Raw genomic sequence first — 13078 nt, forward strand, 5'->3', positions numbered from 1 at the left:
TAGATAACATCAGAAATACAATAACAAATTTAGATTCTACATCGTCTAGTACTTCAGCTTCATTCATCGCACCCAAAGAAAAACTGCAGTGCTTTACAAATATAGGACAGAATGAGCTACATAAACTTATCACTGCATCTAAACCAACAACATGCCTGTTAGATGCTGTACAAGGGATGCGCCGATCTGATATTCATATCGGGTATCGGCTCCGATAGTGCCATTTTTCTCGGATCGGGTATCGGTCAGAGAGGGCCGATCCAAATCTTTTTTCCCCCGATTGTGCGAATTATTCTGTGTTACTTCTAAAGCCATACGGTAGCTTAATGTGAGCTACATATGAATATTTAATTTATTTAACCTTGCATTAAAGTTCACACAAACTCTTTTCTCCGCTGTGGCTGTCAGTCATTCGTTCAGCCTTTAAACCCTGGTTGCGTTCGGTTACAGCAGTCAGCTCAGTAAAGCTCTCTGCAAGATCATTCTGTGTTCCCATTATACTTGATTTGTAAATACATGTCTATGATTTTGCAAAAAGGACAACGCGACCGGCTCGAGCTTTTTTTGGCTGGGATACAAATTGGAAAGGAAAAGAAAAAAAGCTGCACGTAATTGGAGTGACGCTCCCACGCTGCGAGGATGTTTTACCTGGTTTTCCTGAGTTTCAATCTTCCTTTTAACAGCCCCTTCTGTTCCACCACAATTCCCCAACTTTTCACGCTATATTTTTATTTCCTATTATTTCTATTCGCCAAACAATCACTTCTCGCATCAAAGATGGCCGCCAGGAACACCTCCTCCGCTGGTGCGCTGGAGGCTTGTGGCCCCGCCCACTAAAACGTCATTGGGTACCAGCCATCAGTTCTTTTCTCTCATTGGATAAGAGGAGCTGTCGATCTACTCGCAGTGCTTGACAGCTTCCGTGCATAGCGACTGATGGTTGGTGTATATAGAGGTTAAAGGTGTACCGGGATGTCTTGAAAATTTCCGACTTATTATATGGCCTAGTAAGTACTATTCTGTACTAATGTATTACGCTTCTAGCAAAAGAAAGCGTAGTTTCAAAGCACTGTTTGCAAGTTTTAGAATCTAAGATGCTGCTCACCATCAGTGCAGTGATGTTTGTAACCAGCTTGCTTGGGAAACGGATGGGATTTAGCAATATAAAAGCTCATGAGACTGGAAAAACCTGTGAAATAATTTCTAAACACTAGCCTTCATCATTTAGACCAACATTTGTAGGTGCTGCTCAGTTACTCAAAAGTATCAGTCATGATTGTTACGCATCTACTATGAAGTGAAGTCCACAAAAGTGAATAAAAAGTGAATAAAATGTAAACATAGTACATCAGATCTGCTTTAATGAATGCAAAAATATTTAATAAATAATAATAATAATTATTATTAAAAATATTTAGTCAAAAAGATAATTCTAAATATATATTCCAAATATATTTACCTTTAACTCTTTACTGTTATTAATTAGTAACACACCAGATTCCTCTGACATGCCAAATTAACCCGAATTTCAAATCTTCAACATTGTTATTGTTAAAAGTAAAAGGAAAATGTAAATGCTAGCTGAAAAACCAACAAAAAAATAGAAATGCTAAATTGAAAAATGTTAATGCATTAAAACGACTAAAAGTGAAGTAAAAATCAAGCTATGTTAAAAAAAGAATAAAAATTACAATTATTAAAACCTAAAGTCCCCATGAAATCAAAATTAAAGTTTTTTGGGTGTTAGTATCAATATGTTAGTCTTAAGGTTTAAGACATTTTTGAATTCTACACAGAATGCTATATTTTATAACAATATGGATGAGATTGTGGCTGGCATACCCTGTCAAATGCGGCTTTACGGAGCTCAACGGCTCTAGCCCAAGCTGTGATATAAACGAACGCTATTGGCTATTTTAAAAGGGGGCGGGGTGCTTGATATGTCCCGCCCTGTCTTCCTGTTTGTTAAAATGACGTCAACACAGAGTAACGCTGCGTGTTTCATTTCAGGGGACCTTTAACATATAAAATACTAAGCTAATTCAAAATATTAATAAATACTTTCATTTGCTGATGATTTATGCTCTGCTTTTAGGACTACATCTTGAAATCATTTGGAAAATATGAGCAACTTTCTCAAATAAGATGCTTTTTGCTGCTTTTTAAATGCTTTAAAAAACTATTCCATTAAAAGACTGTTGATTGTAAAAGCCTTTTACTACTGTTTGCATAAGAAAATCAAGACATTACCAAACTTATTCAATGAACAGAGAGATTGAGACGAAAACAGACATATCAACACACTATGAACATAATTGTCCAAGCTGACATAAAAACACACAATAGGCCTATTCAGGTAAAGTAAACAAGTAAAAAAAGTGTTTGCAGCAGGTTGCTGCATGGCAGTGATAAACCCTTCAGCTTTACATCGAGAAAGAGAGGGAGAAAGAAGTGATTAACTTTGGTTCCGACTCACAAGACTTCATAAAACCTGTTCAATACAACTACCACAGTCCCTCCACGGCATCTCAATACATCCCAGTTCAATCTGATGTCCTATAACAAGCTACGAGAGTATGATGAAGCAATCACGACCTCCACAAGCAAACAAACTTCAGTGGCTTTGGAAAAGGTAACGCTAAAAAGCCCTTAAATGAAAAACATTCGAAAATCTGTCATTGATTATAGACACTTGTGGTATATGAGTGTATTTTTTCCATTTACTGATTTCAGGTATTAGCATTCACTAAATGGTCATAGTTCTATTTTAATAAATCAGCAAATATACAAGTCTGATAGTGCTGTACTATGTAAAAAGCAATAAGCAGCATAAAACATACTCCAAAGATGATGTGCAGAGGGAATAGATGTTTATACATAGACCCAAGATGAAGAAAATATTGGTTCAGTTTAAAAACTAGGCATGTGACCGGCCAAAAATAAAGTACAAAAATGCTACATATTGCTTCTTAACAGAGTAGCATGCAGCGTCTCACAAATCAATGACAACCAGATTCACAACTGATCATACTTCCAAGAGTTTTATTATCAAAAGTGATTATACTGAGAAAAAAAACAAAAAAAAACATCACACATACAGAAAAGGTGCCACACTGGACAAATGCCATCACCGTCTAATAGGTTGGTGATATGTATGGAAGAGACTAAGTTTAAGAACAAAACCAGACAAAAACTGGGACGGTCTAATACCTGGAGATATGAACTGCAAAAAGCTACAAAATGGGAGGGAGACGTGGTCAGTTGGCCAACAGAGAAGACGAATGACTTCCGAGAAGGGTCCGTCACAGTGGGATATTCAAATGAGAAATAAAAAGAGATAAAAACAAGGAAAGAGACTGAAATATGAGGTTTTCATTTGAATTACCTGGCTAATATGAACATTTGGTTGGGTATCAATTGTTATTTCGTCTTCTCTGATGGTCACGATTTTACATCATTTGTTTCAGTATACAATTAAAAAATAGTAATTTTATTAACAGAATAAGTATAATCAGTATAACAGAATCTCTCCCGCTAATGTTCTTAAAATACAAATGAAAGCAAAAGCCCTCCCATAATTGCTCACAAATCATCTCAGCCAGAGAGAGAGAAAAAAAAAAAACAGACCATTCACCTTTGGATTTATTATTATTTTTTTTTAAAGAGTACAAAAAAAAATGTTCCCCCTTTTGTCATCTCTGCCTCAATTTCTCACTCTTTTTATGAGTTATTATCGCAAAGCTGCTACTCCTCCATCCTATTTTTCTTGCTCTCTTCCTCTACCAGAACTCTCGGCGGTGGTAAGCATCTGGATCGCAGTACTTGGTCACCACCACCCTGTTGGCGAACTTTCTCCCTGTTAAGGCCTGCATTGCTTTCTGGGAGTCGAAAACAGATGTGAACTCCACGAAGATCTGGAAAAATAAAACAGATCGTGAGATGGATTGTGTATGTTTGTGTAGCGCTACCAGATGTTCATTGGTGGAGGGTTTGAAGTCAAAGTGCTTTAAAGGGTTAGTTCACCCAAAAATGAAAATTCTGTCATTAATTACTCACCCTTGTGTCGTTTCAAACCCGTAAGACCTTCGTTCATCTTCGGAACACAAATTAAGATATTTTTGATGGAATCTGAGAGCTGTCTGACCCTGCATAGACAGCAACGCAACTGAAATGTTCCCAAGTCCAGAAATGTAGCAAGGAGATCTGTAAAATAATCCATGTGACATCAGTGGTTCATCCGCAATTATACGAAGCTACGAGAATACTTTGTGCGCAAAAGAAAAAAAAAAAAACGACTTTATTCAACAATTCGTCTCCTCCGCATCACCCTGGTGCCATTTTGGAGAATATCAGCTGGATGTAAACAACGTATGCTGTTCTGTGTCAGCTGCGTCACGCAGAATCTGTTTCCTACGTTGTTTGTGCTTTGATTTGAATGAAAACAACATATCCGCGTGACGCAGCTGACACAGAATAGCATATGCTCTTTACGTCCAGCAGATATTCTCCAAAATGGCACCAGGGTGATTCGGAGGAGACGAATTGTTGAATAAAGTCTTCTTTTTTTTTCTTCTTTTGCGCACAAAAAGTATTCTCGTAGTTTCGTGTAATTGCGGCTGAACCACTGATGTCGCATGGATTATTTTACAGATCTCCTTGCTACGTTTCTGGACTTGGGAACATTTCAGTTGTGTGCCCTATGACCCAATGCAGGGTCAGACAGCTCTCAGATTCCATCAAAAATATCTTAATTTGTGTTCCGAAGATGAACGAAGGTCTTGCGGGTTTGAAATGACATGAGGGTGAGTAATTAATGACAGAATTTTCATTTTTGGGTGAACTAACCCTTTAATCCAGGGGTTTTCAAACTGTGGGTCGCGATCCACTTGTGGGTCACAGAGTGGGACAAGGTGGGTCGCACAAAGTCACTTGGCTGCAGCTAAATTTGAGTTTCAATGACACACACACTCACACAGTTCAGTCTAGGGCTGCACGATATTCCAACATTAATTACGAATTGCAATATTCTTAGTGCGATTTTTGAATCCCAATTGAAGTCCGCGATTTAAAACGTGCATTGCATGTTTTAAAGTGCGCACAAGTTGTAATAACAGTAAGGGTCTCAGAGCGACGTCATTATTAAAAGGCTCGATCGGTACACATTATTAATAGGAAAAAACTCGCTCACTTCACTGCGCTGTATATTCTGCATGAGATTGCATCCATTGAAAATTCAAATGTTACGAAAACTGTTTAAGGTATGTTCATTCATTTCTATCGTCTGTTTGAACTCGGCGCTGTTTTCGTTCCTTATGCATTTGGCTACCTACCAATAAAGAAACTGGCTGTAAAAAGCATTTCACATGTACAGGCCGAGTGGGGCACAAACGTGGGGTTAATTGTAACGCTACGCGATTTAAACATTTCCACACGCTAGCATAACAATATTTACAAAACTCCGTATTATTTACTTGCCATATCATCTCTATATAGAGAAAAACGTGCCAAAGTTAAAAAATATTTTGAAGATATTGCTGAACATTTATTTAACCATTTCAAAAGTACGTTTCTGACTGAAGTAAATTTGTCATCTCAGTTTTTAGTGTTTATTTAAAATGAGGCACATCTGTTTATTATTTCTCCCCGTCCCCTATTTATTATTCGCTCTCCCCTACACACACGGAAGGAGCATGAATGCATTTTCTGCGCTGAACCTCGCGATGAGTTTAACAACACTCACAGCGTATTACAGTTCACCGGAGTGAGCGTGTTTAAAGTTTTTATGGACATGTTTCATATTTTAACATCTGTAAACAGAAATTAAAACGTAAATATTAGTAGTGAAATTTTTCAGTTGTACAATAAAATAAAATGGTTATTTTTCTTAAATAAATAATTTCTGCCATATTATACTTTTAATTAAGATTAAGCTTAAAGTAGGCTAATGTCAAATTTTTTTTTATCTCAAATATTTTGGTGGGTCGTGAAATAGATTATACTTGTCTAGGTGGGTCGTGGAATGGAAAAGTTTGGGAACCCCTGCTTTAATCAGCACCTACGTAAGGACTGAGGAACCGCAAAGTTTGACCAAGTCCATGGCCCCCATCCATCACTTGAGCTGGTTTGGTAAAGCTTACCTTGCCGGTTCCAGGGACATCAAGGCCATCAACAGGCCGGGGAATCTCTATGCTCTTGACCTGGCCGTATTTGGAGCACTCTTCCCTGACGTCGTCAACTATCTCCTCATACTCCTCATCGTCCAGGAGCTCCTCTGGAGCCACCATGTTCATCAGGCACAGGACCTCGGTGGGAACACCGCCCATCTGCACCATGGGGTTCGTCATCAGCCCCGGCACTTGCAACGTCACTGGAGTCTCATTTATACTTGTCTACAAAGGGTTAGTGAAAGGAAAAAAAGAAAGACAGCTTGAGAAAAAAATTCTCATTTAAAATAATGAGCTCACTCATCAAGGTTTTCCTAGGAAGTGCTGCCTACACTTTGATTAAAGACTTTTTTTGGAACAACATGCACAGATGAGACCAGGAATATATACACTACCTTTCAAAGGTTTTGGGTCAGTAATTTTTTGGAAGGAAATTAAAACTTTATTCAGAAAAGATGCATTAAACTGTTCAGAAGTGACAGTAGGCGCGTTTCCATTACAGATTTGCGCAAAACGTTGGCGATCTTTTATAAATGTCGATAAAAAAGTATTGCGAAATGACGGCGTTTCCATTAACCAATGTTATGAGACTTAAACGTAACCTTTTGCCTCTCTCGATAAGTCATGGCAATGGATTTTGGTGGGATTTTGGCTATATTTATTCAAAGGAGGCTTATGCGTGTATCTTTACAGAAGCAGCAAAGAGAGCCGCTTCAGAAAAGTGCGTGGCGCGGCTGGAATAAAACATAGACTGTATAAAAACAAACACAAGCATTGAGTGGCCGCAATCAGCTTCAGTGACCGTATCAGAGCCACACTCATTTATATTGTTAGAAATACTTCAAATAAATGTTTTTTTTTAACTTACTATTTATCAAAGCATATTAAGCAGCACATTGGTTTTCAACATTGATAATAATAAATGTTTCTTGTGCAGCAAATCAGCATATTAATGATTTCCAAAAGATAATTTGACACTGAAGGCTGAAGAGTAATGGCAGCTGAAATTCAGCTTTACATTACAGAAAAAAAGACATTTAAAAATATATTAAAATAGAAAGCAGTTATTTTAAATTGTAATGATATTTCACTTTTACTTTTTTTTTTTTTTATAGTATTTTCAATCAAATATATGTGGCTTTAGTGAGCATAAGGGACTTTCAAATTAAACAAATTTTACTGACCACAAACCTTTGAGCAGTAGTGTATTAAGAAATTAAAAAGGATTCTGAATGTATGTTTTAAAACAATATACAAAATATTTTAAGTTGAACTCCATGCTCACCAGTGTGGCATTTTTCGATCCTACACTTGCCCTCTGAACCAGCAGCTTCTTATCTGCTAACTGCATACCATTCAGTCCTGCAATAGCCTGGAAAAAAATTATTAAGAGATTAACTTTGTTAAAGTGGGCCAAAGGATGTTAAAATCCATGGATTCTGTGGAAAATCTAACCATGCCAACTCACCTGATCATTGATGTTAACATCCACATATTCACAGAAAGCGTAGCCCTTTGAGAGGCCGGTAGCGCTGTCCTTAACCAAATTAAAGGCTTTGAGAGGTCCAAAAGAAGTTAACAACTCTTTAACCTGAGGACATAAAAAAATCAATTCAAATTGCTATATCACACCTAACATAAGCAGGAAAAAGCAACAGAAAAAAAAAAAGTTTTGTGTGTTTTGTGCCAAAAACATTTCAGCTTTTCCATTACCATTTTCTGCTGTGAGTTTGCTTGTGTCAAATATGCATGTATCACCTTGCTGTCACAAAACAACCTGTGCCACAAATAATTAGGTACTTTTAAAAAAAATTAACTATTGCTGCTCATTTCTCATGTGGGACTGAAGAGAATACACATAGCCAAGACAATCACAATCTGGGCAAAATTTACCACATATTATTGTTAGTTCTTATGGTGTTTAGGAATAATGCAATCTATCCTACTAGCTCATTTTTTCAATATAACTTACTCATTTTCTGCAGTTTAGTTCACTGATTCTCAACCTCAACCTTTATGACCCCAAGGCCCCATATTGTCCACAACAATATTTGAAGGCCGCATGACACTTCCAGTTGTTCATGATTTACTGGATAAGAATTAAAGAGTACGGATTAAAAAAAAAAAAAAAGTTCCTTAATGGGCCTCGGTTCCCATGGTTAAAATCTACTGGTTTAGATTTAATAAATGGTTTTTTGTTTCTCTTCTTTACAATAAAAAGTAACTATGTTTTCATGGTATATTAGGCTTTTTATCTAAAAAGACTTAATAAAATTTGCTAAAATATGCTCTGATACATATTTTAGTTTACAGTTTAATTTTATTAAACATTTTTTCAGATGTTATATAGACTTTCTACTAGAAACCATTTGTAACCAACCTGGTCGTCATTGAGATAGTTTGGCAAACCACCAATGAAAAGCTTGTTAATAGAGTCTGGTACAACAGTGGACACCACACCTGTGGAGCAGATGGAGAACAGCCATTAACAGACAACTGACTGGCAGAAGAAAATAATAGACTGAAAGAACAAAATGAGAGGGTTGAAATGAAGAGAATAGAAATAACAGCCTGGTAACAGCCTAATTTTCTTAGGGTCAAGTTTAAATAAAATTTATTCACCTGGAAATGCAAATGTAATACAAACGTATGCTGAAGCTATTTGTAATCAAAGGAAAATGGCATGTTTGTTGTGATCCGAGATCTCAGAGTAAAGAGGGAAATGTAAAGTCTGCTTACCCGGGACATATACGCTGGGGCTCTCGCTCATGCCAGGTAATGGCTGATAGTCATGCGGCCGGCGAATCTTTAAACTCTGCGCCTGGAAGTTGATGCCATCAAATGCCATGGCCTGCGTGGTTTCATCCACCGATCGGAACTGAAGGAGGAAAATTGTAAGGAACCCAGCTTACCTATTCATTAGCAATATAAGCCTCTGTCAGTGAACATAGGCATTTCTCACCTCAAGAAAAGCAAAGTTCTTGTCCTGGTTAATCTGGACAGCGAGGACAGGGTTTCCTGGGGCCTGATTCAGACCGCCGAGTCTCATTTGGGCATTGAAGAAGTCCATCATAGATTCCTGAGGAAGAAGAATTATAAGTGAGCTACAGAAAGTGTTTTTTTTTTCTTTCAGATATTTAATTTCATGTTGTGAACAATAACTTATTAAAATGGTATATATTAAAGTGTTCACTATTTATAGTTTGTCTAAATAAACAAGAAAAATCACACTGAAAACAACTTTAGATTAGATTAAATAAGACTTTCTAAACAGTACATCTAACAGTGTTATTAAATTATAAGTGTTCTTAAAGGGGTCATATGATGCGATTTCAAGTTTTCCTTTCTCTTTGGAGTGTTACAAGCTCTTGGTGCATAAAGAAGATCTGTAAAGTTGCAAAGTCTAAAGTCTCAAATCCAAAGAGATATTCTTTATAAAAGTTAAGAGTCAGCCACGCCTACCTAAAACGGCTCGTTCTAACACGCCCCCACATATCTACGTCACTATGTGGGAAGATTTGCATAACACCGCCCAAATGTTTATGCAAAGAAAGAAGGCGTAACTTTGATTCTCGCTGTAGTATTGTTGCTGCTGCCGCCACCGCCATGTTGTGGAGACGCTGTGTGTTTCGGTATGAAAGCGAAACTACTTTGTTTGGCCTTCCAAAAGAGGACACAACTAGAAATCAGTGGTTAAGTTGTATTTACAACACTGTTCCGGAACAGTTCAACCCAAATATTTATGGAGGATGAGGACTGTTTCCTGAACCAGTAGCCTACAATGCTTCTGTGCACAAAGGCTGTTTCTATAAAGTAAGTACGTTTACATGTACGTTAATATGTAAACGTAAGTACGTTTACATATTTAAAGGATTTGCCACTGATGATTCAAACGCGAGTTTTGAGCAGTGTAGAGTAGGCTTGTTGTTTCTCCGATCACAAATGCAGACATGGTTTTAATAATGTTCTTTTTTAGCAACGTCATATGACCCCTTTAAAGATTAAATTTAAGTGAGCAATGAATAATGGCAAGTGCAATCTAAACGTAAAAACAGAGGAAATTTAATATACAATATGCTTCTGCATAATACATTTAATCGTGCCAGTGTTCTCTATGTGGATCTGTTCTCCAAAGCCCTGCAGAGGAATTCTAGTATGTGAATAGTGTTCATTTAACACCTCTGTGATGCCAAATGGGATGTTGCCAACGTAAAGTCTGCGAGCCTGGCGAGTCATCTGACTGCCCACTACGGGTACCGGGGTCGGCGTTACTGCCAGGCCGTCTGGCGTTATGGTGGGCAGCAAAGCTGTAGTGGGGATCTGACCAGCAGCTGAGGGAGAGACAGAGAAAATAACTGCATTAACAACAAAACACGAATGATTAACTTATTTTGTTATTATCAGGAGATGTTTGTTAAAAAAATAATAATAATTGAACCAAAATAAATAAATACAATAAACACAGAAAGCAAGGAACAGAATAAATCATACTTAGTGATAGGTGTGGGTGATAATAAAAAAAATTAAAAAACTCCAATATTCTGAAAAATGTTAAGTTGATAATATATAGCATGATTATAGAATTATGGAAAGCGATTTAAAAATCCTACTAAGAAATAATAAAAGGACATTTTAAAAATAAAATTTTTGTTTTAACAGTCATTTAGAGCTTTCTACACATTTCTGTGAATCTTTGCAACCGGTATCACACACACCTCTACTCTAATGAATGGACACAGGGTAATGTTTTATGTCATGTCCCTCACCTTGCATTGCCTTGTACTGCATGGGTGTAATATGTTCAAAGCCAGGAGGCGGTACATCCCAATACTTCTTAATTTTTATCTTCTTTTTCTCCCGGTGAGGAGAACGGCTGATTTACAGAAGGGCAGAGAGAAAAAGAAAAGTACTGAAGTTAATTCATTTGTATCTAACTGGTATATTAAAGAGCAGGTAATATGGTATTTTAAAGTGTCCTAATATTGTGTTGGAGTCCCCTACAACAGGTTTAAATGCATCTAAGGTCAGAAAACATTGTAATTTTCTCAGAATATACATTTAATATTAGAGTCATTTGCCAAAGATTTCGAAACGATTCGTTCCAAGCAAGTTCGGAGCAAACCCCTCCCTTCCATAAGCCTACTCTGCTCTGATTGGTCAGCTGGCCAAGCCTGTTGTGATTGGCACAGAGAGGAGTCCTTGAGCAAGTTATCAAGAATATGATAAGGATGAATTTTTATCTGACAGAGCTAAGACATTTTATTATATTTTATATTATGCCTCAAAATCCTAGTGAAAAGTAGAGGAATCAAAAGCACAAAATAAAAAAAACTGCATAATAATAACCTACAATTGTTACAATTAGCCCTTATTAAAAAGATTTTACCTAACATAATAATACCACACACAGAGAAGGCTTTTAAAAGAACAGTTCACAAATTAAAATTGGCTTAAATTTACTTACCCTCAGGCCATCCAAGATGTAGATGAGTTTGTTTCTTCATTGGAACAGATTTTGGGAAATTTAACATTGCATCATTTGCTCACCAATGGATCCTCTGCAGTGAATGGGTGCCGTCAGGATGAGAGTCCAAACAGCTGATTAAAACCTTTTAAATAAAAAGGGTTTACTTGTGGATTATTGCGAGGTTTTTATCAGCTGTTTGACTCCATTCAACCAATATCATCTTTTGAAGCAAAAAGCTGCATGTTTGTAAGAAACAAATCCATTATTAAGCAAAATATAGTCCATAATAATGCTTCCTCCAGTGAAAAGACCATCTTCTCTTGTCCTATCACATCAAAATCCACCCACATATTTGTTTTAGAGATGCACCGATTGCAATTTTCTTAGCCGATTTCCAATTTTTTGGAAGTGTGACCTGCCGAAAGGCATGGGCCGATTACCGGTTTCAAGGTATACCGCGATTTGAAAATTTCACGGTTTCAAAACCACTAATATTTTCCGTTATACCGTTCCTGCGGAATGCACTGTTTTTCATGTCTCCTCAAAGACTGAAAGTCTAGGAATCCCTCAGGTTCAGTGCAGTGTAGAGAGTAACACGACTCTCCTCCTCCTGTTGGTGCGAGCGAGCGGTCAGTCACGTGTGTGTAGGACGGCTGCCCCTGGAACTTACGCGATCGGCAACCGGACGTTTTTTGTCTTATTGCAAGCAACTCGTATTTGGGGGTTTATATGAATGTGTTTCTGAGGGGAACTGACTGTCTTCAGAAAAGTTTACGTGGTATTTTCTTTTCATCTTGTCTCTGTATAGTTTAAAGCAGTGTTTCAGCACAGTGCTGCTTTGTTTATGGCTGTAACCAAGGAAATACTGTATCTGGTGTTCCATGAGCGCCTCCTGCTGTCAGAGAGTGAATCTGCGTCTCATTCAGAGCTTACAGATTTAGGTTAAATAAAGATGTCAGTCTTTATTGGTCTTATTTTTAGGAAACAAATCAAAGAAAAAGTAAACAAATTCTACTGTTCCTAATATTCTGTGTTGCTCAAAAACAAAATATATTGTGTTCAGCGGAAAAAAAGTTTTTTTGTTTGTTTTTGTTTTACCCAGTCATTTAAAAAGAATACATTTTAGAGCTGTAACGACAATACTGTGATACCGTGAAATTTTTTTCTTACGGTTATCATACCGTCAAAATCTCATACCGGTCCATGCCTACCTGCCGATACCGATTTTTGCCGATTTCGATTTTCTTTCCAAGAACTATAATTGACAGCATATACGAACAAAAATCTATGCAAATTTCAATGCAAAAATTATTTACATAATAAAAGAAATGATTAAACATTACAATTCCCCCAATCTGGACTATGTTACAGATTTTCTCTCACTTAAACAACTCTCAAAATAAAGTGCTCTGTGACTGGAAAGAGGAAGAAATAGTTAACTTAAAAT

The 13078-nt window shown here is 37.0% G+C and overlaps 2 protein-coding genes across 4 annotated transcripts in view; both read right to left on the reverse strand.

Annotated features, from left to right (window-relative positions):
* The window catches only part of LOC107724113 (CCR4-NOT transcription complex subunit 3-like), a 20217-nt gene extending 19405 nt beyond the window's left edge, over nt 1-812 (reverse strand). Inside the window, exon 1 of the mRNA XM_016532907.1 lies at nt 649-812. The gene's annotated coding sequence lies outside the window, so the exon portion shown is untranslated. The remainder of the gene's footprint in view (nt 1-648) is intronic.
* A 2352-nt stretch (nt 813-3164) lies between these two features.
* The window catches only part of u2af2b (U2 small nuclear RNA auxiliary factor 2b), a 12580-nt gene continuing 2666 nt past the window's right edge, over nt 3165-13078 (reverse strand). For all 3 annotated transcript variants that reach the window (XM_016532895.1, XM_016532893.1, XM_016532894.1), the window contains 9 exons: nt 10931-11037; nt 10344-10495; nt 9127-9243; nt 8904-9042; nt 8545-8624; nt 7633-7755; nt 7450-7536; nt 6138-6389; nt 3165-3914 (listed from right to left, as the gene is read on the reverse strand). In XM_016532895.1, the coding sequence (XP_016388381.1) occupies nt 3780-3914; nt 6138-6389; nt 7450-7536; nt 7633-7755; nt 8545-8624; nt 8904-9042; nt 9127-9243; nt 10344-10495; nt 10931-11037 (1192 nt within the window). In that variant the 3' untranslated portion in view covers nt 3165-3779. The remainder of the gene's footprint in view (nt 3915-6137; nt 6390-7449; nt 7537-7632; nt 7756-8544; nt 8625-8903; nt 9043-9126; nt 9244-10343; nt 10496-10930; nt 11038-13078) is intronic.

The sequence above is a fragment of the Sinocyclocheilus rhinocerous genome, unplaced genomic scaffold, assembly GCF_001515625.1.
Source record: "Sinocyclocheilus rhinocerous isolate Xijiao unplaced genomic scaffold, SAMN03320098_v1.1 scaffold335, whole genome shotgun sequence".
NCBI lineage: Eukaryota > Metazoa > Chordata > Actinopteri > Cypriniformes > Cyprinidae > Sinocyclocheilus > Sinocyclocheilus rhinocerous.